This window comes from Antechinus flavipes, chromosome 1, assembly GCF_016432865.1.
Source record: "Antechinus flavipes isolate AdamAnt ecotype Samford, QLD, Australia chromosome 1, AdamAnt_v2, whole genome shotgun sequence".
Lineage (NCBI taxonomy): Eukaryota > Metazoa > Chordata > Mammalia > Dasyuromorphia > Dasyuridae > Antechinus > Antechinus flavipes.
The window spans coordinates 3,456,746-3,478,392 of NC_067398.1; the positions used below are offsets into that span (position 1 = coordinate 3,456,746).

Below are 21,647 nucleotides of genomic sequence, written 5' to 3' on the forward strand. Positions count from 1 at the left end.
ATGGAAAAATGAGAGATGGTAAGAAGTGGACTATACAGCGAGAGGGGCCACAGTGCCCAGAGCACCTGAACCCGGGTGCAAACCCAGCCTCAGACCTTACTATGTGAACTGGACCAGTCACCTCACCCCATTTACCTCGGTTTTCTCAGCTGTAAAATCAGGTCCCTGCCTGATCAGTATCTGCCGAGAGAACCTCAAAGGGGGTCAATAACGGAATATGATTGAAGCCAGGGAACATCAACACATACTAAAAAGCTGGTGGTTTGGGGGTGAATAAGGAAATGAGAGAGCAGACACCGTGAGCTCTGAGGCTAGCCTTGTGGGAGAGGGTAAGGGGGACCCAAGAGTGGGAGCCTTGAGGCTAGCCCCTGCCCATGGAGTAAAGGGGCTGACGCAACTCAGCAATCATAGTTCTGAGGCTAACCCTGCTCTGAGAGGAAGAGGAGGGCAAATTAGCAGTGGGAGATCTGAGGCTAGCCCTGCTCTGGGAGTAAAAAGGGTTGGGGCAACTCAGCAGTGGGAATTCTGAGGCTAGCCCTGCCCTTGGAGTAAAGGAGGGTACAATTTAGCAGTGGAAGCTCTGAGGCTAGCCCTGCCCTTGGAGTAAAGAAGGGTACAATTTAGCAGTGGAAGCTCTGAGGCTAGCCCTGCTCTTGGAGTAAAGGAGGGTACAATTTAGCAGTTGTTGTTCTGAGGCTAGCCCTGCCCTTGGAGTAAAGGAGGGTACAATTTAGCAGTGGAAGCTCTGAGGCTAGCCCTGCCCTTGGAGTAAAGGAGGGTACAATTTAGCAGTTGTTGTTCTGAGGCTAGCCCTGCCCTTGGAGTAAAGGAGGGTACAATTTAGCAGTGGAAGCTCTGAGGCTAGCCCCTGCCTTGGAGTAAAGGAGGGTACAATTTAGCAGTGGAAGCTCTGAGGCTAGCCCTGCCCTTGGAGTAAAGGAGGGTACAATTTAGCAGTTGTAGTTCTGAGGCTAGCCCTGCTCTGGGAGTAAAAAGGGTTGGGGCAACTCAGCAGTGGAAGCAGGTTCAAAGAAAGATGATCAGAGCTTCCATTTTGGAACTCCTGAGTTGCATCATTAGAGTCAGAGCTTCATGCAAGGAGGTGAAGAGCACCCTGTTCCTCTTGACAGATGAGACAGCTTGCCAGGGCCCCGCCTAGAAAGGAGCAGAGCCTTGGCCTCCCCCAACGCTGGCTGTGGGCACAGAGAATGTCTAACAAACATCCACGATGGCAACCCCCAGGCGACGGCGACTGCGTCCCAGACGTACCGAGCGTGAGGATGTCTGCCGCTTCCTCCACACAGACAGGCACATTATGGATAGGGCTGGTCCTGAGAAACAAAATGTAAGCATCAGTTTTAAACGAGCCACAGGTGAACAGCCCCTGAAGAAGGAACCCCCAATGTGCGGGACTTAACACGGGCGGGGGCTTCTCTCTGCAGCTGCCGGATGTCTGACAAGGCCAGGCATTTGCAATTCCCGTTGGGACCCAAGCGCCTCTGGACTGCCGCCTGGCCTTCAATGGGCAGCAGGGTCTGACCCTTCAACTGCACGCTTCTCTGCTTTCCAAAGTCTCTGACCAGCAGGCAGCCTTCAGCGTGTGGGCAGGGGAACCTAGCCCACTCTGGACCAGCGGGAAGGGCCCTCCCCCAACGGCACGTGTGAGAAGTGGGGCGTGTGGGATGGAGCTGAGGGTCCCGGCATTCATGTGACCCCCCAATCCCACTGCTGGGCCCTGGGCCTCTGCAAACCTTCAGAAAAGACAAATGCCATTTCTTGGTAGTTTTTCAGTCTGTTTTCCTACTCGTGTGAACTTTGAGTAGCCGAAGGACAACTGAGTTTTGAAAGAAAATGTTCACAATAGCGTACGACCGCCCTCCGCTCCACAAAGGACAGAGACATCAGGTCCCCCCAACCGGCGGCGGCGAGTGGGATTGTTACAGAAACAATCCGGGCTGGGCTACAGTACATGGCATTGAATTAATTTCCTTTTCAAGATGCAAAAAGTGACACGAATGAAAAATCACCCAATACATGTGACGCCAAATTCACAAACAGTTCTTGCTCTGGGCTCCAGCACGTTTTGCTCCAACAAAGGAAAAGATGCCTCTCTTCTTGATAAATACTGACCCCCTCCCTCAGAAAAACCTTCCTTACAAAACTCTAGGTTTCTTCTGGGATGGCGGGTCTGCACTCGAATCACAGGCCGCATGATCTTAAAACTAAAGATGCTTCGAATCAAGAAGGGCCCCGGGCTCCCCAGGGCTGGGCCCCCAAACCTTGGGCACAAACCCTCTCGTACTCACACCCGCTCAACGGGCACCTGAATACCCACGTTGCTCAAGGCTGGGCTTAGGAGGTGAGGAGACAAAGGCCAAACGAAAAGGAGAAGCTCCCATTCTCTGAAGCATCATGTGGGGGCGATCAGGAAGCACCAACCACATGCCCAAGAACTGGAGGGTGGGCAAGGAGGGCTTCACAACTGGGGAGAGCAGGCAGAGGAGGGAGGAAAGCTCCTTGAGGACAGGCTCTTTTGTAGCAGCTCCAGCAAGCGGCCGGCCCTGAGCTGGCCGTCCTCAGCAGAAGAAATACTTTCCCTTCCATTACTCCACAGACCACTCATGCATCCCTGAGGAGGGGCAGCACAGGGAAAAAAAGCCTGAAAAAAGCCCTTGGCCATCCCCCACCAACTTGCCATAGGAGGCAAGCGTCCACAGGGGTCACTCCCTCACACCTCGGGCAACAGGGCGTCCTGGTGTCTTATCTCATGGTTATCTTCAGATACAGCTGGGTCCCCTGGACTTGCTGCTCCCAAATCCACAGCAAGACTCTGGTCTTGCTCCCTGGTGGATGGAGCATCTCGTACTGGGTGGGTCGTTCCACCAGAATTCATCAGCACCGATGGTGGGGGCAGGAGAGAAGTTCTCTGAAATTAAGGGCAAAGGGCTATGAAAGGAATTCACACCCATCTACCCCCCACTATGAAGCAGGGAGTCCAACCATCCCCCTTTTACTGAGGATCCCAAGTTTAATGATTTGCTTAAGGTCTCGCACAACCAATAAGCCTCACATCGGAACTTAAGGCCGGCTTTCTAGTCAGGTCTCCTGTTCCTGCCACCTCACCCGCTGCCCAGCAAGCTGGTACGAGTCTCACAAGCCTCAAGAGCTGGTAAGTGTGGGAAGGGCGGAAAAAACCCCACTAAATGACAGGACAGTAGATCACTAATAAATTACATGGATGTAAGAGCCTCTATCGGTATCAAGCAAGGCACGAAACAGACAAATGTTTGTCCCAAGTGTTGGTCACCACGATGGAGAAGACCTTGTTCAACTTCCCCATGCAAGACGGGTCCCTGATGACCGAGTGTTCTCGGTGCTCTGTGCTGACGGCATCCACCCCAGTAGGACAGACTTTCCTCAAGGTGATCCATGAGCATTCAAAAAAGATCTACATGTGTACATATGCACACACACACACACACACACACACACACACACGCCCCTCTAAATTGAGAACAATAGTATTCAAACAAGGCCGCAAAGCTAGATGGGACTGAGTCAGAGCAGGCCAATAGGCTGGACTGCATTTAGGAAATGGGGCCGTACTGTCAGTGACCCCAAGCTTCTACCTGAAATAAACCTCAGATTTCTTGCCTGATAGAGTGAGAACAGAGGGTGACTAGCAGTAGAGAGATGGAAATGCTACAGGACATGGAGAGAAATGAAGCTGAAAGAAGAGACACATGACTTTGGTGGGAAAGAAGGAAATCACAAAACTCTCCATTCTTATCTCAAAATTGGAAAGTCTCAGTGGTCAAGGACTTCAATGGCCGAGCCCTAAGCGTGCAGCCTCTGCTTGCAGCCCTCCAGGCGCTCCCCCATCAGTGAGCCCCAAGTCAAACCCAAACCTGCCTCTTGACCATCCCCACCCATGCCCCCCACTTCTGCGTTTAGGGGAGAAGCAGGCCTCGGGTGTGCCGACGACTGTCCCCTTTGAGGGAGCCACTATTACAAAATGGCTGGCCCGAGCGATGAGAGTCGAAATGGGGCTCACCGCTGCTCCGTGAGGCGTCCCCGTGATGCCGGGCAGCCGTGGGAGAGGAAGGGGAGCAGCCCCCGCCCGTCGAGTGAGGGTACGTACAGTCCGGCCTCCCCAACTCAATCAGGGGATCGCCACCTTCAAAGACTATGAGTTATGAAGAGCCTTCTATGATGCTTTGTTCTCCATCGCCTATAAATCAATGGCTAAAGGGTGTATGTATTGTGGATATTCTTAGCAAACGTCTTCATTGTTCCTTTTACATTTCCCCTTGCAGCACAAAGGGTACCACGCTCAAAACGTCACTTAAAAGGCATTTGTCCTTTGAAAGAAAACCCTTTTTAATGTGAACAAATAAACCAAAGACACTGACAAACCATGTGAATTACAGTGCAAAAATAAAGGAGTGTGTGTGTGTGTGTGTGTGTGTGTGTGTGTGTGTGTGTGTGTGAACCCAACAAAAACAGGGCTGGAGCCACCCGGTGTCAGTCGGCCCTGAATGCTGGGATCAGCCGGATCCGTGACCGCCTCTGGGTCATGGGGCTCTGGCACCTGCAGTCAGCAGCTTGTGGAAGGGCTCCACAGAGAGGAAGTCCCTGGGACTTTCCTTCTCTCGTTCCTTCCCTTCCATCTGGATGCTGATCCGTCCCTCCTTCAGAGCACAGATTCCAGCTTTGCGGGGGTGGGGTCTGTGGTGGCAATTTGGCAAGAACGAGGGCAGGAGGGAGGTCGACGAGTTGTTCTCCAGGCTGCTCTCTCTGCCATTAAGGGGTTCGCTAAGCGTGGGGCTCTTTCCCTCTGAGAAACAGGGAATTCCTCTGCTGCCCCTGGGGAAGGGGCCACGCTCTCCTGCCCCAAGGCCCCGGGACTGGCTTCATCCTACCGGAGCTTTAGAGGCTGCCTACTTCCTCTCCCCCCCACTCCCCATCTCCCTCCCAACAACCCCTGGCACCTCTGCTTACAAAGCCCATTGCACCCATGCAGGAGACTCGAATTGTCAGGGAATTTGTTTCTGGGAGCAAGCCAAAGCGTGGCTCTCCAAGCTGCCACCCTTTGCCCTGTTCGCCCACTGAAGCTGCCCACAACAAAGCAAATCCCTCTTCCCCGAGACACTTTCCAACCTTGACAAGGGTGACCAGCGGCCGGGCCTTCTCTTTTCGAGGCCGAATCCAGACCCTCCCCGCCAGTTCCTAGCCCTGAGTTTCGGGCGGCCTGGCCTTGATGTTCTCGCAGCTTTTCACGGTCCTCCCTACACCCCACTAACTCACAGTATTTGGCCCAGAGGGCCGGGGGTCACCCCTCGGTGCCTTTCCTAATGCGGCTGAAGACCGCAGGGTCGGTGGTTGCTACATCACACGGAGGCATGTTGAGCTCCGAACACGAACGCTGAACGTCCTGAACGCTTGGGCCCAGCCCAGTCCCTGAACTTGTGCGTGGCTCTCTGGAGTCCCAGGAAAAAGCTTCACGTGTGCACAATCCCCTCGCTGACGCCGGCCCAGACCCCTTCCCCTCTGCCCTACTCCAGCCTCACGTGGCAACGGCGCAGGGCATTTGGCCACGGCACGCTGTGGCCCGCGAGTTCTCCACTAGAAAGGCCCGGCTGGCAGACGGTCCTGCAGCTCCTCTGCCGACCTCGTGGCCATTCACACGGGTCAGAAGGGGCTCCTGAGTGAGCGTGGGTGTGGATCATGCGGGTCTCTTACAACTCTCCTAACTTGGAGGGGAACCGCCCCCCGACCCCCATCAGCCCCTCCGGTTCTGTTTCTGTTCTCAGAAACGAGTTGGGCAGTTCTGCCCCCTCTCTGTCCACTGGCAACGCCCCAGCAGCCCCAGCAGCACCGATGTTTTCCTCTGCGAGGGTTCCCTGATGCTGCCAGAAGCAAAGGCCCTTCTCTCTCCCCTGGACTGTCCCGAGTCCCCTGTCCCTGTTATCTTCAGGACGTGTCCTTGTGGTTCCCGGGGCACCCAGAGTTTCCCTCTTGACCATCTCCCATTCCTCGTGGGCCGGCATCTCCCGTAGAGTCCCCGTCTCCCTCCCCTGAGCCCACTGAAATCTGCCTTCCCTGCCGGCTACGGGGAGGTTTTGACGGCCATTTCCCTGGCTGGTGAAGGGCGGACGCAATCCTGGCCAGAGGCGAGCCATGGAGTTAGAGCTGCAGCAGGTCTGGAGAAGTGAGCTCTTCCCCGTTACGAATCATGTCAGCTTGGGCTGTTTCTCAAGGCCCCCCGTTTCTCTCTGTGTCCAGCGGGTTTCCCCACAACACCCCGACCCTAAAGAACAGCATCCCGTCTTCTCTCACTCGTGCATTCTGCGAGTTCTTCCTGCCCCCTCCCCAGTTCCTGGGGCTACAGACGCTAACCCATCACTTCTGTCATCTCTTGGTTTGCTGAAGTGAGTCCTCATCCCGAGCCGCCTTCTAGTGGAGAGCTCGTCCCCCCGGCGTCCCACGAAGTTAAGCTTGCCGCGGGCTTGCCCATCGCAGGCCGTCGCCAAGGCTCGATGCCGGCCCTGCCTCACTTGGCTCCCATGGGGACGCCGGGTCCAGCTGCTTCCCGCGCTCTGGATTTGCACCCTGCCCTTCAGGCATTCCAGGCTGTACGGCGCGCCCAAAACCAACTCGTCGTTCTCCCGAAGCTTCCCGTTAGCGGAAAGAGCGCCCCCACCTTCCCCGACCCGCGCTCGTGGCCGCGCTGTCGCCGACCTTCATCCTGCGTGTACGATTGGTGGCCAAACCCGTCGCTTCCTTCCCCGCGACATCTCACTCGCGTCCCTTTCAGGTGACTCAGGCACCCATTTGAAGCCTCTCCTCGCCTTGATTATTGCAGTAGCTTCCAATCTGATGTCTCTGCACCCCCGGCAGCCCCTCCCCTGGCAGCCAGAACGATTCTCCCACGGCACAGATCTGTCCCATCCCACGGCTCCCGACCGCTCCAAGGCCAACTAGACGCTCCTCTGGTCCATCCCAGCTTACTCCCACAACACTTATCACGAAGCGAACAATCTGCCCGGCCCGGAGTGCTCCGGGCCCTCTTGCCCACCCCCAGCCCCCCGGCTCCCTCCGGATCCCCGTACCTAATTCCCATGCATGGCACCTCGCCCGTGATCCTGGGGGTGGGAAGCCTCCTCCCCCACCCTTCTCCCCCCAGGCCTCAGCAGAGCCTTGGGAAGGGCGGTTCGCGCTGTAGCTGTTCTGTTCTTAGGAGGTCCGAGGGGCAAAGACAAAGGAGATGTAATACGGCCCAGCATGCTTGAATGGGGGACCCAGGGCCAAAGTTGGCGTAACCCATCCTTACCCTTGGTGCCGAGGAATTTGGGAGGGAGGCTGGCACAGGGGCCACCACAGGGCACCATGAGGGGCACCGGCAGCTGCCTCTGGCACAAGGACTCCCGGCACTCCGGGAGGTGAGCTAAGGGGGGCAGGAATGAATGGAGAGCTCGCTATGGTCCCCCCACCGGGGATTGGGAAGCGCTTCTCTCATTGCTCTTTCCTGATAGCCCCGGGGCCACTCTATGCTCTGGAGAGGGGTCAGAGGACACACTCTTGGGGGGGCATAGCTGGAAGTCACCCTAGAAGCACCACAAGTCCAGGTGGGAAGGGGTTGGGGGCGGGCAGCTCATCCTCAAAGCACCCAGCCCGCTCTTCCACAAACCGTGGCCACGGAATACTGAGACTCCGAGTCCTGGGAAAGGGCACCGAGGGGCTGCTGGGAGGCGAGGGGGAGGTTAAGAGCAGGGTTGCCAGCGGGCAGAAAGCTCTGGAACAACAGCATCCCACCTCCGCCCCTGGGCCCTTAAGTCCAAGCCCAGAGAGCCCAGTCCAAAATATCAGGGCCGGGAGCAGCCGAGGACTGTGTGCAGAGGTTCCCTCTGGTGGCCAGCGAGGGCACCGGAGACCAGGAAGGCCGGACCGCCTGGTGCCGGGGGGCTGGGGAGGCAGCCCTGGAACCTTCCCCGTGGCAGAGCCGCGCGTGCATCCCGGACAAGCTGCAGGGCCCCTGTTTAGAAATGAAGCCATGACCCACTGAGAAGCACACGTGCATTTTCGGAACCTCGAAGGCTCACAGAGCCCCTGGGTATTCTCTCATTTGATCTTCACGACCCTGGGAGACAGGAGCGATTATCATTCTCATCTTACAGCTGAGGAAACTGAGGGAGACGGAGGTCACTGACTCGCCCAGGGCCGAACAGCTACTAAGTGCCTGGGGCTGAATCGGGCCTCCTGGGAGCCTCCAGCCCTCGAAGGGAAAGGGTTCCGGAGGACCAGGGCCTCGGGGGTCCGGGCTGCCCCTGGGTGGCCACCTCCACCCAGCTCTCACCTGTGGCTCCAAGAAGCTGGAACTCGAGGGCGGCCACAGCCCTCGTATCATCCTCCTCCTCTCCCAGGAAGAGCCGCTTCACAGGGCTAAACCAGACCCCCGGCAGCCACCGGCTCCCGCAGCACAAGCCCCTTGGCCGAGAGCCACGCCGGGGGGAAGGTGGCCAAAGGGTCTCCCCAAGAGCTACTAAAGTGGCTGAAGCAGGAACCGTGGAGGGCTGAGCGCTTGGGGGGCCACGGAAAGCACCAAGGTCGCCCGCCGCCCCCCGGGCTGTCGCCCCCCAGCTTGACGCCCACCCGCCGCTGCCGGCACACGGCCTTTTGTTTGCAGGTGATGGCCTCCAGGGGCAGCCTCGGAGGCCGAGCTGTGGGAGAGCCCGATGGCGTCCCCACTGCCGGGTGAGTCTGGCCTGACAAGGAAGACCAAGGGGGCTCAGCTTCTCCTCCAGCCACACCGGCTCCAGCCAACGGAGAAGTTCAGAATGCCGGGAAAAGGAGCCCATGGGCCTCGGCAGTCCGCTTTCCAGGGATGTCCAGGTCCGTAATGGGACTGACACACTCAGGCTCGGGGAAAATGTGGGAGAGGAGAGGGATTGGACCGACTGCCAGACCGAGGTCTGGGGACCTATGTGCTGACCTGTCCTGTGCCTGTGAAAGCTGGACACTGCACCAGTGCCATGCCAGGAAACGGAACCGCTGCCGTCCAAACAGAGGATTCCCCCCCGCCTGGCAGGGGGAGGGAGCGGCCCCCGAGGTCCTTCCTTGAGCTGAGCTGCCCGGCCCCTCACGCCCCCTGCAGACAGCGGCTGGCCACGCGGTCTGAAGGTCAGCCCTACGTTTGTCTTTTTGGAGAAGTCTCCCATGGCAAGGGCTCAGAGGGTGGTCAGCGAGACGGGCACGCAAGGTCTCTCTGAAGAACTCTGGAATCAACCGTGGAACATGGGGAGACACGGGCCAGGACTGCCTGGCACGGTGCCCACCTCAGGGAGACTGCCCAGCATGGCGTGCCCACCTCAGGGAGGGCATATGCTCCAGGAGGGAAGCAGAATCACAGCGGCTCCAGAGAAATGTTGAGATGGGCAAATTTAGAGCCTATGTCCATGGGGACGGTTTGGGCTGACCTGTGTTGGTCAGCTGCATCAGCCTTCCCTTAGTGCACCAGCCCTCCCCAAATGCCCCAGCCCTCCCCAAATGCACCAGCCCTCCCAGGTGCACCAGCCCTCCCCAAATGCACCAGCCCTCCCCAAATGCACCAGCCCTCCCCAAATGTACCAGCCCTCCCAGGTGCACCAGCCCTCCCCAAATGCACCAGCCCTCCCCAAATGTACCAGCCCTCCCAGGTGCACCAGCCCTCCCCAAATGCACCAGCCCTCCCCAAATGCACCAGCCCTCCCCAAATGCACCAGCTCTCCCCAAATGTACCAGCTCTCCCAGGTGCACCAGCTCTCCCCAAATGCACCAGCCCTCCCAGGTGCCCCAGCCCTCCCCAAATGCACCAGCTCTCTCCAAATGCCCCAGCCCTCCCCAAATGCCCCAGCCCTCCCCAAATGTACCGGTCTTCCCCAAATGCACCAGCCCTCCCCAAATGCACCAGCCCTCCCCAAATGCCCCAGCCCTCCCAGGTGCCCCAGCCCTCCCCAAATGCCCCAGCCCTCCCAGGTGCCCCAGCCCTCCCCAAGTTCAGATTATTTCTGTCCTTTCTATCCCGGCACTTCCTGACAGGGCGCGCTGATCACTTTCTCAAACAGCCACCAGGAGATGAATGCGCGCCCGGCCTTCCCAGCTGTGGGGTATGGTAGCAGAAAGCGCGCTCCTCGGGGATCCCACAGGAATGCTGTGTGTGAGGCATTTAGCCCGGACCGGCAGCCACGCGCTGACTGCTCGCTCCTTTCCCTTGAGCACCAGGATCTTTGGTCCTCCCACTTCAGGGCCCACTACAACAAATGTCTGCCGCCCTGAACTGCACTCAATAGTCCATTTGTTTATGACACAAACCCTCTCTCTCTCTAAGCCATGAAGTGAATTTCGCAGCTTTTTTTATTTGGCTTATTAGGAAAAAACAGAAATTGTAGTATCCACCATTTTTATACACACACACACACACACACACACACACACACACGGCCCCCCACATATCAGCACACATACAGCTAAGAGAGGTCTCTTGTGAGCTCCAAAGGCAGGGACTCGGTACCCTCACTGCTTGGCACGGGGCCTGGCACAGGGTGAATGGGGCGCGTAACGAACATCTCCCTTCCTGAATCTGCGGCCCTCCGGGTGGGTGGAGCTCTTGCCTCCCTCTTTAGAACACCTCCCGAATCCTTAGAAAACCCTTCTGGGCGCCCAGGCCCAAAACACGGCAGGGACAGCTGGCGAGGCGGCCAGCCCCGTGGGACTTTCTCGGGTCCCTGCCGTCTCCTCTAAAGGCAAGTGAGCCTTTCACCAATGCAAACAGCGACCCGGGCTTAAAGAAGGAGCTGCTCCAGAAGGAACAAACCCATCATCTTAGTGATCACTTCTCTCACTCAGCAGGCAAGACAGAGCTTAGTTCGGGAAGCATTTATCAAGCCAGAAAGTAGGAGGGGCAGTGGCCGGGGACAAAGATGAAAAGGAAAGGGGGGGCCACAAAATTCTGCACCAGAGATGTTGGAATCCTTACAAAGTGATAAGTCAGTTGGTACTTAGCAAATCCTCTAGCTCCCTAATGTATTTAAGTACTCATTGGAGTTCCCACTTTGGGGAGATTCACAAGTCAGAAACCCACAATCCCACTCTCAGAGGCGGAGTCAACCTTTGGGAGAGCATATATATAGAAGCTCTTAGAGCTTCAGGTCAGTTACTTCGGAACATTGCCAGGGGCTGGAGAGGAGACTCTGGGAGGAAGCCCACAAGCCCACTCTTGGAGGCAAGAGAGATTCACTCCATCTTCCACCTTGGTGCTGGCTGGAGGCTGAAGAAAGCAGAGGCAAAGGACAACTGCAAGCGCTCTTGGAATCAAGCAGAGAGAGAAGCCTCAAGAAAAACTAACTGGGTTCTTTTGGAAGAAGCAATAAAAAATCTGAACTTTCAGCATCTGGCTGCATTTGGGTGATTATTACTTTGAACTGAAACTAAGGCTGCCTCCAGAAAACCTCCCCAAGAAACCTGCTCCCAGAGAGAACTGTTATATTTTAAAGAAGAAAAACACCACACAAAGGCCCTGATCACTTTACAAGACAGACTAGCACTCCCTAATCAAGGGGACTCTGACCCAGAGGGGCTGAAGGCCTTGACAGATCTTGGGGGTCCCTGGAAGGTTCCTTTAAAAGCATGGAAACTCCCATGACTGGCTAATCTTCAGAAGCAGAGGAGCTCCCATGACCGCCTAAGGGCCATATTCACAGGGACCTCGGCTCCGGGCTACATACACGGGGCCCTCGGCTCTGGATCATCAGAGCCAGAGCTTTCTGAAGGACAGACGACCTGTCAGCAAGGACTCGGGTCTTCCACAGGACCCAAATTGAGTCTCCCAGCAACTTGTGGCTTTAAAGCAAGGTCACTAAGGAATTCACCCCGGGGAAGAGGCAAATAAACCTTGTTTCAAATCCCCATTGGAGAAATGTTCCTTAAAAAGCGCTGCACTTGCAGAGAGGGGCAGTCACAGCAATTCACTCCTTAAAACAGACGTTAGTGTGAACCCAGCTGACAAATCAAATACAATGAATAACCATCGGTACATGGCAGGTGACTCAATCCTAACTCTTATCCTAACTCAAACTGAATCCTAACGTGCCGAGCTCACTACTACAACCACGGATCCCCATCGAGTCACAAGAACTGAATCAGTGCTGACTAAAATTATCTTCGCAGAAACTCCATCTTTGCCTTCAGAGAGCTGATACTGGACTGGGGGAAGACACCTGGAGCGGAGGTTCAGTCACAGCCCGGGCTCGGAGAACAGACCGCCTCTCCTCGTGGGGACGAGAGCAGGGAGGCTCCCCCCAGTCCGATGCTGGACCAGGGGACAGGCCTGCCTCCCAAAAGGAGTCAAGGCTTCCCTCGTGGAGCTCAATGCCAGCAATAGGGCCGTTCACTCTCCCTACCCGGGCAGTGCAGGAACGGAGAATGGAGAGTCTGACTAGTAGCCGAGCTCTCTCAAAATCTACCGGAAGGAAAGGCCAGAGAAGGTCATCCTTGGAGGATCAGCCCTCGGGCTGGAAGATCACCTCGGCCCAGATGCATGGAGACTGCTCCGCGATTTCCAGATGTCCATTTGCTGGGGAGGCAGTGGGTCCCAGGGCTGGCTCGCTGAAGCGGACGCAGTAAGATTCCAGTGGAAGAGGGAGAACAAGATGGCAGCCTTTAGCAGCCTTACAGCAGTTTGAGGAGACGCTCTGAAGGATGTCTGGGGGTCCTGCCAAGTGTCACAGGCAGATGAAGAGGGAGACAAGAGCCAGAATTACACAGAAGGACTGAGGCAGGAGACAGGCTTTATCTCTGAAGACGGCAGAGAAACAAAAGAAGAAAAGATAGATGAAAGCCAAAGAAACCGGCTCAAAGCCATCACCTAAAGGGGCCAGTTCTGAAGCCCCTGCCTAAGGTACAAGACCAAGGACTAACCTGGGGAAGGAAGTGGTCACAGCCACAGGAGTGGAGAGCACGCCAAGCCCTCTGGGATGACGTGCCCACCAAGAGGAGCTGGGGAAGGCCGGTGCCCTCATCACTCATGCCTCCCGGGCACAGCAGAGCTGGCAAGGCCACGAAGGTAAGCCTGGTCCTGCCCACCAGGGGTGCGGCTCAGGCGGACCCCAAAAGGGCTCTGTGCTGGAAGTGGCGGTGGTGGCCCAAAAGCTCCTGCATTTGCCAAGCAAAGACTTCCCAAAGACAGATCCATCATGTTTTGTAAGAAAAATTCTGATGACAGAGATGGAGCGGGCCCAAGTTAAGGGGGCACTAACAATCCACTATTTGTGTCCTGACCTCGGGAAGCACAATACCGCCTGTAGGAGGAAGACTAAGATGGACGTAAAGCTTCATTCTCAGCTGTCTGAGCACCAGGAGATGGGTAAGAGTTGTACCCACTGCCCGTTCTCACTGTGAAAGCTTCAAGGACAACTTCACCCACGGGGCCCAAAGAAGGGCCCAGGCTAGTACTCCAGAGTACTGGAGGGAGGGGGGACAACAGCCCTGGCACCTGGAGGATCAGAAAAGGCCCAAGCAGCAGAGGGAGGAGGGAGGAGGGAGGCTCTTGTCCACACTGGAAACATCCTGTGTCCACAGGAGACAGAAGGTCGTGTCCAGAGGCCAGCTGGGAACATGGAGTACGTGAGGAGAAGTAATGTAAAATCAGGCTGGGAAGAGAAACCTGGAGAGCCCCAGAGAACAATCTGCCCTTTGTCCTGGACTTCCAGACCTGAGAAATGTCCGCTGCATGGGAAACACATTGGAGAAGGTGGCGAGTGGAAGCAGGGCCTCAGGGAGCCCCAACAAGGGTCCCACAAGTGGAGAGCAGGGAGGGACCTCCTGGACGAGGAGCCCCCCATCTCCCAAAGTAGCTGAGGCTGCTCTGATGGGAACTTAGCTTTTCTTGACATCCTTCATGACTTCCCCCCATTGTTTGTGGTTCTGGCCCAGTCCCTCGGCCCCTCTAACAGAACAAGTTTAATGTGTCCTCCGTGACAATCCTCCAAGTATCTGAAGAAGTCATCAAATCATCCCGCAGGCTTCTCCGACCTCCGGGGCCAGATTCCCAGCCCCTCCCGCCTGGGCCGGGGCCAGAGGGAAGGCCTAGGGCCGATGCCAGTCTCTAGACCCGGAGGCCTGCGCTGCAGAGACCAGCGCATCCCCCGGGAGCAGCCCTAGGACGGCCCTGTCCACAGTGGCTTTATTTACCGAAGGATCAAAAAAAGGAAGTTTGAGGCAATGTTAACTAATGAAAACTGACAGTAATGCTATCCATAAATTACTCTGGGAGGAAACATTCCCAACTTCCCAATAAACATGTAGCGCCAGAGGCCACGCTGTGAGAGGCAATAAAACTGCCAAGGGCCCTTGGACAAACTCCAGCAGAGACTCGAAGAATGAGGAGGAGCCGTCTCTGTCTCTTTCCTCTCCCCCAGCCGGCCTCCACACCCGCACAAGTTGCCTTCTGCTTTGCCTCTCTGGCCTCGCACAGAACCAAGTCTTGGGAAGGTTGGCCGGCTACAACTGAAGTCCTCCTCCTGGTCCTGGCCCCTCGCGGCCTCGTCACCAGACGGTCGGCCATCTTTCCCCCCGTGACCCCGCCTGCACCGAACTTCCTCGGGCCCCTGGACATCTCAACCTCTCGGCTCCATCCCATCACGTTCTCCACACTGTCTTCGGCGCAGCCTACGGGAATCCCACAGAGCCTTTCGCACCTGCCTGGTCCCACCCCTCATAAAAGCCCGCTGACTCACCTCCAGCACTCTGCCCTCTAGCATCATTTTCACCCCTGGGAGAGATCAGCTTCCTGCAGGAAGGGGGCCAAGAGTGGAATAGTAAAAGAAGCAAAAGAAGTCTAAAACACGGAGGTGGACGAGGGAAGGCACCCAGGAAGCACAGCCAGCAGGCGCAAAGGAAGGAGGGAGACCCTCTGGAGGGGGAAGATGGCTAAAGCCAGACTGTCGAGATTTTAAATGGCAAAAGGGAGTCTGTACGTAATCCAAGAGGCAGTTTCTTGATCAGGGAGTGTGTGATCAGACCTGAATCGGGGGAATATTAATGGGGCAGCTCGAGGGAGGATGGACAGGAGGCAGGGAGTCCATTAATCAAGAGGCCACAGTATTAGCCCTCTACCTGATGATGTAAGAAGTCACAAGCAAGACCTATGTCGATGGAGAGGAAGAGACAGACAGTGCGGAAAGGACTCGATGCAGAGTGGAGACCTGAGTGACTGGAAATTTTTGTAAAGAGTTGGCAAAACCCTTGACCAAAAAACCAACCAAACCTAAAAAAAACCAAATACACAGAAAAGTCAGGAAGACTGGGGGTGGGGGAAGACACCAAGAACAATCAGTGACATGGAACCTAGACTCAGGTCTAGGGGAGGCTCTGGAGATCTCCCACTTCTCAGACTGGCCAATAGGACAGATGTGGAAAGGGAGGTGGAACTCCAAGGCTGGGGTGATCCAACAGAGCAGATTGGAGCTACATCCATAGTCTTTGATGCAGAAATACCACCACTAGATCTCTGTCCCAAAGAGATCAAAGAAAAGGAAAAGGACAAAAATACAGCACGTCCATTAGTGGTGGCCAAGAACTGAAACCTGACGGGATGCCCATTCATTGGGGAACGGATGAACAAGTTGTGGTCTATGATTGTGATGAAATACAGTTGTGCTGTCAGCAATGAGGAGGAGGAGGCTTTCCGAAAAACCTGGAAAGACGTCCAAGAATCGCTGCAAAGTGAACTTTGGACACTAGTGTCCAAAGTAACAGTGATCCTGTCATGGAAGATTAACTGAACGACCAAGCTATTTTCAGGAGCAACGATCCGGGACGATTCCGAAGGACTCAGGATGGAAAATGCCGTCTGTCTCCAGAGGAACAACTGATGGCGTCTGAATGCAGACTGGAGCAGGCTTTTCGATTTCTTTGTTTTCCTTGGGGTGGTTTTTGGTTTTGGTCTACATTTTCTTTTGCAACATGGCTAATATGGAAATGTGTTTTGCATGACAATATATGTATCATCTGTGTCAAAGTCCTCAAAGAGAGGAAAGGGGAGGGAGGGAATTTGGAACTCAAAAATTAAAAAAGAATGTTAAAAATTGTTTTACATGTGATTGAGGAAAACAAAATAAAACCATTCTTTAAAAAAAAAAAAAGTATTTGGTACCAGAAACCTACTATATGTGAATAAAGAACTAACCGTGAGACTTTAGTAGGGAGTTCAGGGCACCAAAGTGGATTGCCTTTAAGTTAAGAAAGGAAAGAGAGAGCCCAGCTACATCCAAGCCATCAGGCTCAGATATATTACAGCTCCACATCCCGAAGGACCTGACAAATGCGACCGATTGCCAAGCCCTTGGCAATGATACCTGGAAAATGGTGGAAACGGTCTGAGCGCCACGATATCAGAGCAGGAAACGCCTGGTTTTCAAAAAAGGGAAAAGGCCAGAATCTCTAGACTAGAGGCCTCAGAGCTTGACTCTGTTCTCTGGGAACAATGTAGGATGATTATTAATGAGAAGTTGTGAAGGTCTCGAAAGGAAAAACGTGATCAAAAAGCTGCTCTGGTTTCATCCAAAATGGGCTGTGCCGCCCCCTCCTCGGCTCTTTTGGCCAGCATTACTAGACAAGTCAATCAGGGAGTGGTCACCGAACACTTAATAGTGCCCTCCGTGTACCAGGTACAAAGCTGGGTGTGAGGGGTACAAAGAAAGGCAAAACAGCTCCTATCCTCAAGGAGCAGGCGACGTGAAACAACTCTGTCAACAAGTTATCTGCAGGATGAAATGGGCTCGGTGCCGAGGGAAAGGCTTTCGGAATAAATATGGGTTTTTACTGGAGACTCGTAGGAAGCCAGGAAGTATGGAAGGAGACCGCTGCAGCAGAAATGCAGAGGTGAGAGACAGGGAGTCTTGGGTGAAGAAGAGCCAGGAGGTCAGGGTGGCAGAGGAGGGGAAGTGTAAGCCGACTGCAGAGAGAAGTGGCCGTTGGGAGCTTTCCTGATTAGTGACGTGGTCAAACTTGGCCTTTGGGGAGAACAATTCTGGCTGAAATGGAGGCTGAGTGGAGGAAAGCGGCAAGCAAGGAGACCCCAGAGGGAGAAAAACCGACCAGGGCAGTCCTAGTGTTCTTTAAGGTAATGGGGGAAGAGGGTGGGGCATCCCATTATTCATGATCATTAGCGTTCATTATTCCCATCTAGAGTGTTTCGGGGAGGGCAACTGGGCAACACTGAAGGGCCGTGACTCCATGCGCATGAGGACTGTTCTCCAAGCCCAGAGAAGACTCAGGGGGACAAGGATCCCAGATGGTGCTCCCAGGGCGTCCGACCAACCCCGCTGAGGTCCAGGAAGGAGCCCCGAGCCATGAACCCAAAGAGCCAGGATTCCTACCCCAGGCTCTCCGACTGCCAAACCGACGCAGCACCGGAAGGGCAGCCATGCAGAGGAAGGATGATGAGCCTTGCTCTGTTGGGCAGTGGAAGGCGCAGCCCATCTCGGCTCGATGTCCAGAAACAGCCTCTCCCAATTCAGCTGTTCAAAGAAAGAATGGCTCTGCCCTCCTGGCACACTGCCACCCGTGTGCGCTACTTGGAGAGGTCATCCTGGGGGATCCCTTGAGGGGGTCTCGGGAGGTCTCTTCCCATTCTCAGATCCTGTGATCCTCCATAGTTCCTCTACATACTCTCTGTCCACGTGGCTCACAAATCCAGGTGAGGACAAGAAGCCCCTGCCCAAGCGGATGCTGGCACCGAGCCCGATGGACGAAGACGGTGTCCCAGAGCCCGGCAGCCCTGACTGAAGGTGTGGCTTTGGAGCCGGCAGGACGGCCGGGGAGGGCTGGCAGAGGCTCCATTCCAGCACAGAATCAAACGGGCCGTGCTGCTGCCCACTGCTAGAGAATTGGGCCTGGCTCACAAGGGAGCTTCGGGGCTTTGATTTATCTCAGCACGGGAATGAAAGGATGGAGAACGAACGCTCTGGCTCAGGCCGCCCTATGCTGAGTCTATAAAAAGGGGGTGGGCTGAAGTCTTGGGAGACAAACCCCAAATTCCCAAATCTCATCTCGCAGCAGCAGTAAAAAGGAGCGGCTCCGATAAATCCAGCTGCCACACTCCGGCTTTCCCGGTCTCCTGAAATACTTTGAGAGGAGACTCAAAGCTGGGCTTCTCCAGGAAATCACTTCCCTTTTTAAGTTTAACAGATACAACGGCAAGGCCCAGGCAGGAACGCCTACATGGCAAAGGCCCCGCATGGGACTGCGCGACCACCATGGCTGAGAAGCCGTTTGCCTCACACCGTCAGCCCCATTCCTCTCAGAGGAAAGGCGGCTCCTGCTCTATTGACGGCGTCTCTATTTGGTGGCAACAGGACAGCGCCTCATGCTGTGCCCTTCAGCTTTGGAGGAGCAGTCAGGAAGTTCTGGCCCCCCCACCGCACGGACTGCGCTCAGAGCATCCTCGGACCTGGGAAACGGAGGGTCCAAATACGAATCATTGGCCAATGGAGAATCGCGTAAGGGTCCGCTGCAGACTGATGATGCTTCCAGGGAATGGAGCCCCCTGCCAAACACCCAGCAGCCCCTCGCCAGGGCCACAATGTCCATCGTCCTAGGAAAGGAACTCGGTCAGAACTGTGTTCTCCACGTTTTACACAGAAGCAACACGACCACCTGGTTTGGGGGCAAATGTCTGCAAGGGGCATTCTGGGCTTCCTGGCATTGCCTCTCCCAGCCCTCGGAGAAGTGAGCTGCTGGGAGCTCCTGACTTCTGAACAACTTCAAATCCCTTCTCCCTCACCCATGTCTAACTTTTTGTCTCTAACTGGATTTAAGATTCATCAGCAAAACAGAAAAGGCAAAAAGAGATACGCTGACATCGCAGCGGGAGAACCGAGAGGAGCCGGCTAAGAAAAGCTTCCATTTTCTGACAGAATCACAGCGAACGAATATCTTCTTCTGCCCTGCACACAAATGGCCCAGAAAACAGACACTCCTCACTCTCCCCTCCAGAAGCAGCAGCAGCAGATCGGGATGGAAAACCTTCCCCGGCACAGTCCGCCCAACCTTCCCAAGCCGGCCAGCAGTCTTCCCCCGAGGGAGGGCTCCAGCCAGACCCGCACCAAAAGGAGCCTCGGGCACAGAGCGGGACACCTCGAACAAACCAGGAGAGCAAGGGCCGGCCGGACCTGGAGAAGGGAGGCACTGGGGACCGAAGAACATTACAGGAGCCAAATGGACACTGGGATCCCATTAAACTAAAAAGGTCGTGCACAAACACAACCAACCCGAACGACATTAAAGGGGAAAACAAAGCTGGGAATTGTCAGTGATTCTGTAAAAGTCTCATTCCTAAAACATAGAAAGAAGTATGTCAGATTTATAAGAATACAAGTCATTCCCCGACTGATAAATGAACAATTTTCAGATGAAGAAATTAAAGCCATCTTAGTCACACCAAAAAGTGCGCTAATCACTCTTGCAGCGAAATGCAAATTGTGACAACTCGGAGGTCCCACCTCCCGCCTCAGACTGGCTAAGATGCCAGGAAAAGACAGTGCCGAATACTGGAGGGGACGTGGGGAACCTGGGCCACAGACATACTGCTGGAACTGCTGAACCAGCCAACCTTCTGGAGAGAAATCAGGAACTGAACTCGGAGTGATGGAGGGTGATGCCCCCCTACCCACCAGCTACCCAAGTGTTGGCTCCAAAGCTCAGTCAGTGTGGGCGCATCCCTACCAGGCCAAGAGAATGGGTCCCAACGGGGCCTTTTGTCCGCTCCTCGTGCCCTCCTCCGCCCGAGCCCCATGGGAGCCTCCCGCTCCCCTTCGGCTTCTCCACTGGGCTGCAAGTTCTAGGGATTCGCGCTCCTTGTGTGGCCGGCACTTACTGAGGGATCTCGAAGGCGCTCAACCAATGCTCCGGTGACCCAGGAGCTGGAAATAAAGGGGCCAGCAGCTCGGGGATGCTCCGAGCCTGGAGGGGCACCAAAGAAGCTGCTGCCCAGGGCACTGACGTGCATCAAAGGGGAGAGCCGCCTCTTTCACAGAGGAGAGCACGGGGCAGCGCGGGGGGCCTCCGGGCCAGCGAGCTCCGTGAGGGGCCCGGCCCAGGAAGGGAGCGAGGAGGGTCCTGGTGAGCCACTGCAGGATGAGGCCGCACGAGGCTTAGGGGCCCGGGGCCAGGCCACGGGGACACTGATCCCCCAGAGACGAGTCTCCTCCTTCACTCCCCATCACGTGGCCTTGTCACGGAGCACCTGTTTCTGAGATCACAGTGAGCCCCTCCCAAGCACTTCCTGCCCTCCACAGACAATGGAGACTACGGCCAGCTGGGCGGTGAGCTCCCAAAGGGGAGGGGAGGCCCCTAGCTGGCCAGCCTTGAGGTCAGCCTGTCCGTGCCTGTGCCCAGCCTCTCCCCTCACCTGCAACCTCTTCCCCTCGCCCAGAACCTCTCCCTCTCGCCCGGAGCCTCTCTCCTCATCTGGAGCCTCTCCCCCCTCAGGCCTCAAACTCCCTGACATGGGCCTGCCTGCACAACTGCCTGAGCCCCGCCCAGTAGCCCCTGCTTCCTCTGGTTCTTGTAAGCAGTAGGCGCTTAATAAATAATAGCTTCTCTAAGCGAGTCTCTCTGCCAGTGGCTGCCTCTGGCCATGGACCCCCCCAGGGCCGCCCTCATGCTCCTTTTCCCCAAGGAGCTGCAGCGGCAGGAGCAGCAGCACTAGTGTGCACGGACACGGTCATTTCACAGTCCTGGGGCCAGCTCTGTGATGTGCAGCTGGGGAAACTGAGGCTAGGAGAGCGGCCCAGCGATCTCGGGCAGGAGTCGCACTGCAGCCAGCCTGCTCCCGGGCCCACCCGGCCAGGAACCACTTGCCCCAGGATCGTGGCAGACAACCAGAAGCGACGGTGCTGAGAAAGCAGGTCACTGTGGTAGAACCCAAGACACAGCGCGAGAGCCCACAGGGAGATGGGGGGAGCATTTATTGAGCGCCTCCTGTGTGCGGCGCTATGCTTTCCCAACAGAATCTGGTTTCTTCCACCTCTCAATAAATTACAGATGTATCTCACAATCACCCTGGGAGGTCAAGGAGAGTAAGAGCTCCATTTTATAGCTGAGGAAACTGAGACAGACCAAGGTCAAGTGTCTTGCCCGTGCCAGCCACAGCTGGGTGGGGGCCTGAAAAGAGAGGTTCACCGGGGCTCCTGGGCCAGCCATGGGAAAAGGCCCCCGTCGCCCATCCATCCTCTCCACGGACCACATCTGTCAGGGCGGTCTGGGCCCCCAGCCGGCCCGAGGTGCGGCCCTGTCTGGTCAGGATGCCTTTCCCTGGCTCCCATTTGGCTCTAGACTCCTCGAGAACAGGCGGCTCAGAGCAAACCCTCTGGGCCTGAGGACCCTGGCCCAGACCTGCCCCCGAGGGCCCTCAGCTTCCCCATCTGAGAACCCGGGGACAAAGCCCTGCGGCCACTGGGTTTTATAATGCGGAGCAGGTGGCGCTGGAGTTGGGGTCGGGGCTGCTCTAAGGGTACAAGTCATTCCCCAGTTGGCAAACGGTCAAACAACATGAACAAGAAGAAATTAAAACCAGCCAAAGTCCTGAGAAAATGTTCCGAATCACTGCT

The 21,647-nt window shown here is 55.9% G+C and overlaps 1 protein-coding gene across 8 annotated transcripts in view; it reads right to left on the reverse strand.

Moving 5' to 3' along the window:
- The window catches only part of MINDY4 (MINDY lysine 48 deubiquitinase 4), a 126,676-nt gene that overhangs the window by 58,232 nt on the left and 46,797 nt on the right, over window positions 1-21,647 (reverse strand). For all 8 annotated transcript variants that reach the window (XM_051977810.1, XM_051977786.1, XM_051977802.1 and 5 more), the window contains one exon: window positions 1,270-1,331. In XM_051977810.1, coding sequence (XP_051833770.1) covers window positions 1,270-1,331 — 62 coding nt within the window. The remainder of the gene's footprint in view (window positions 1-1,269; window positions 1,332-21,647) is intronic.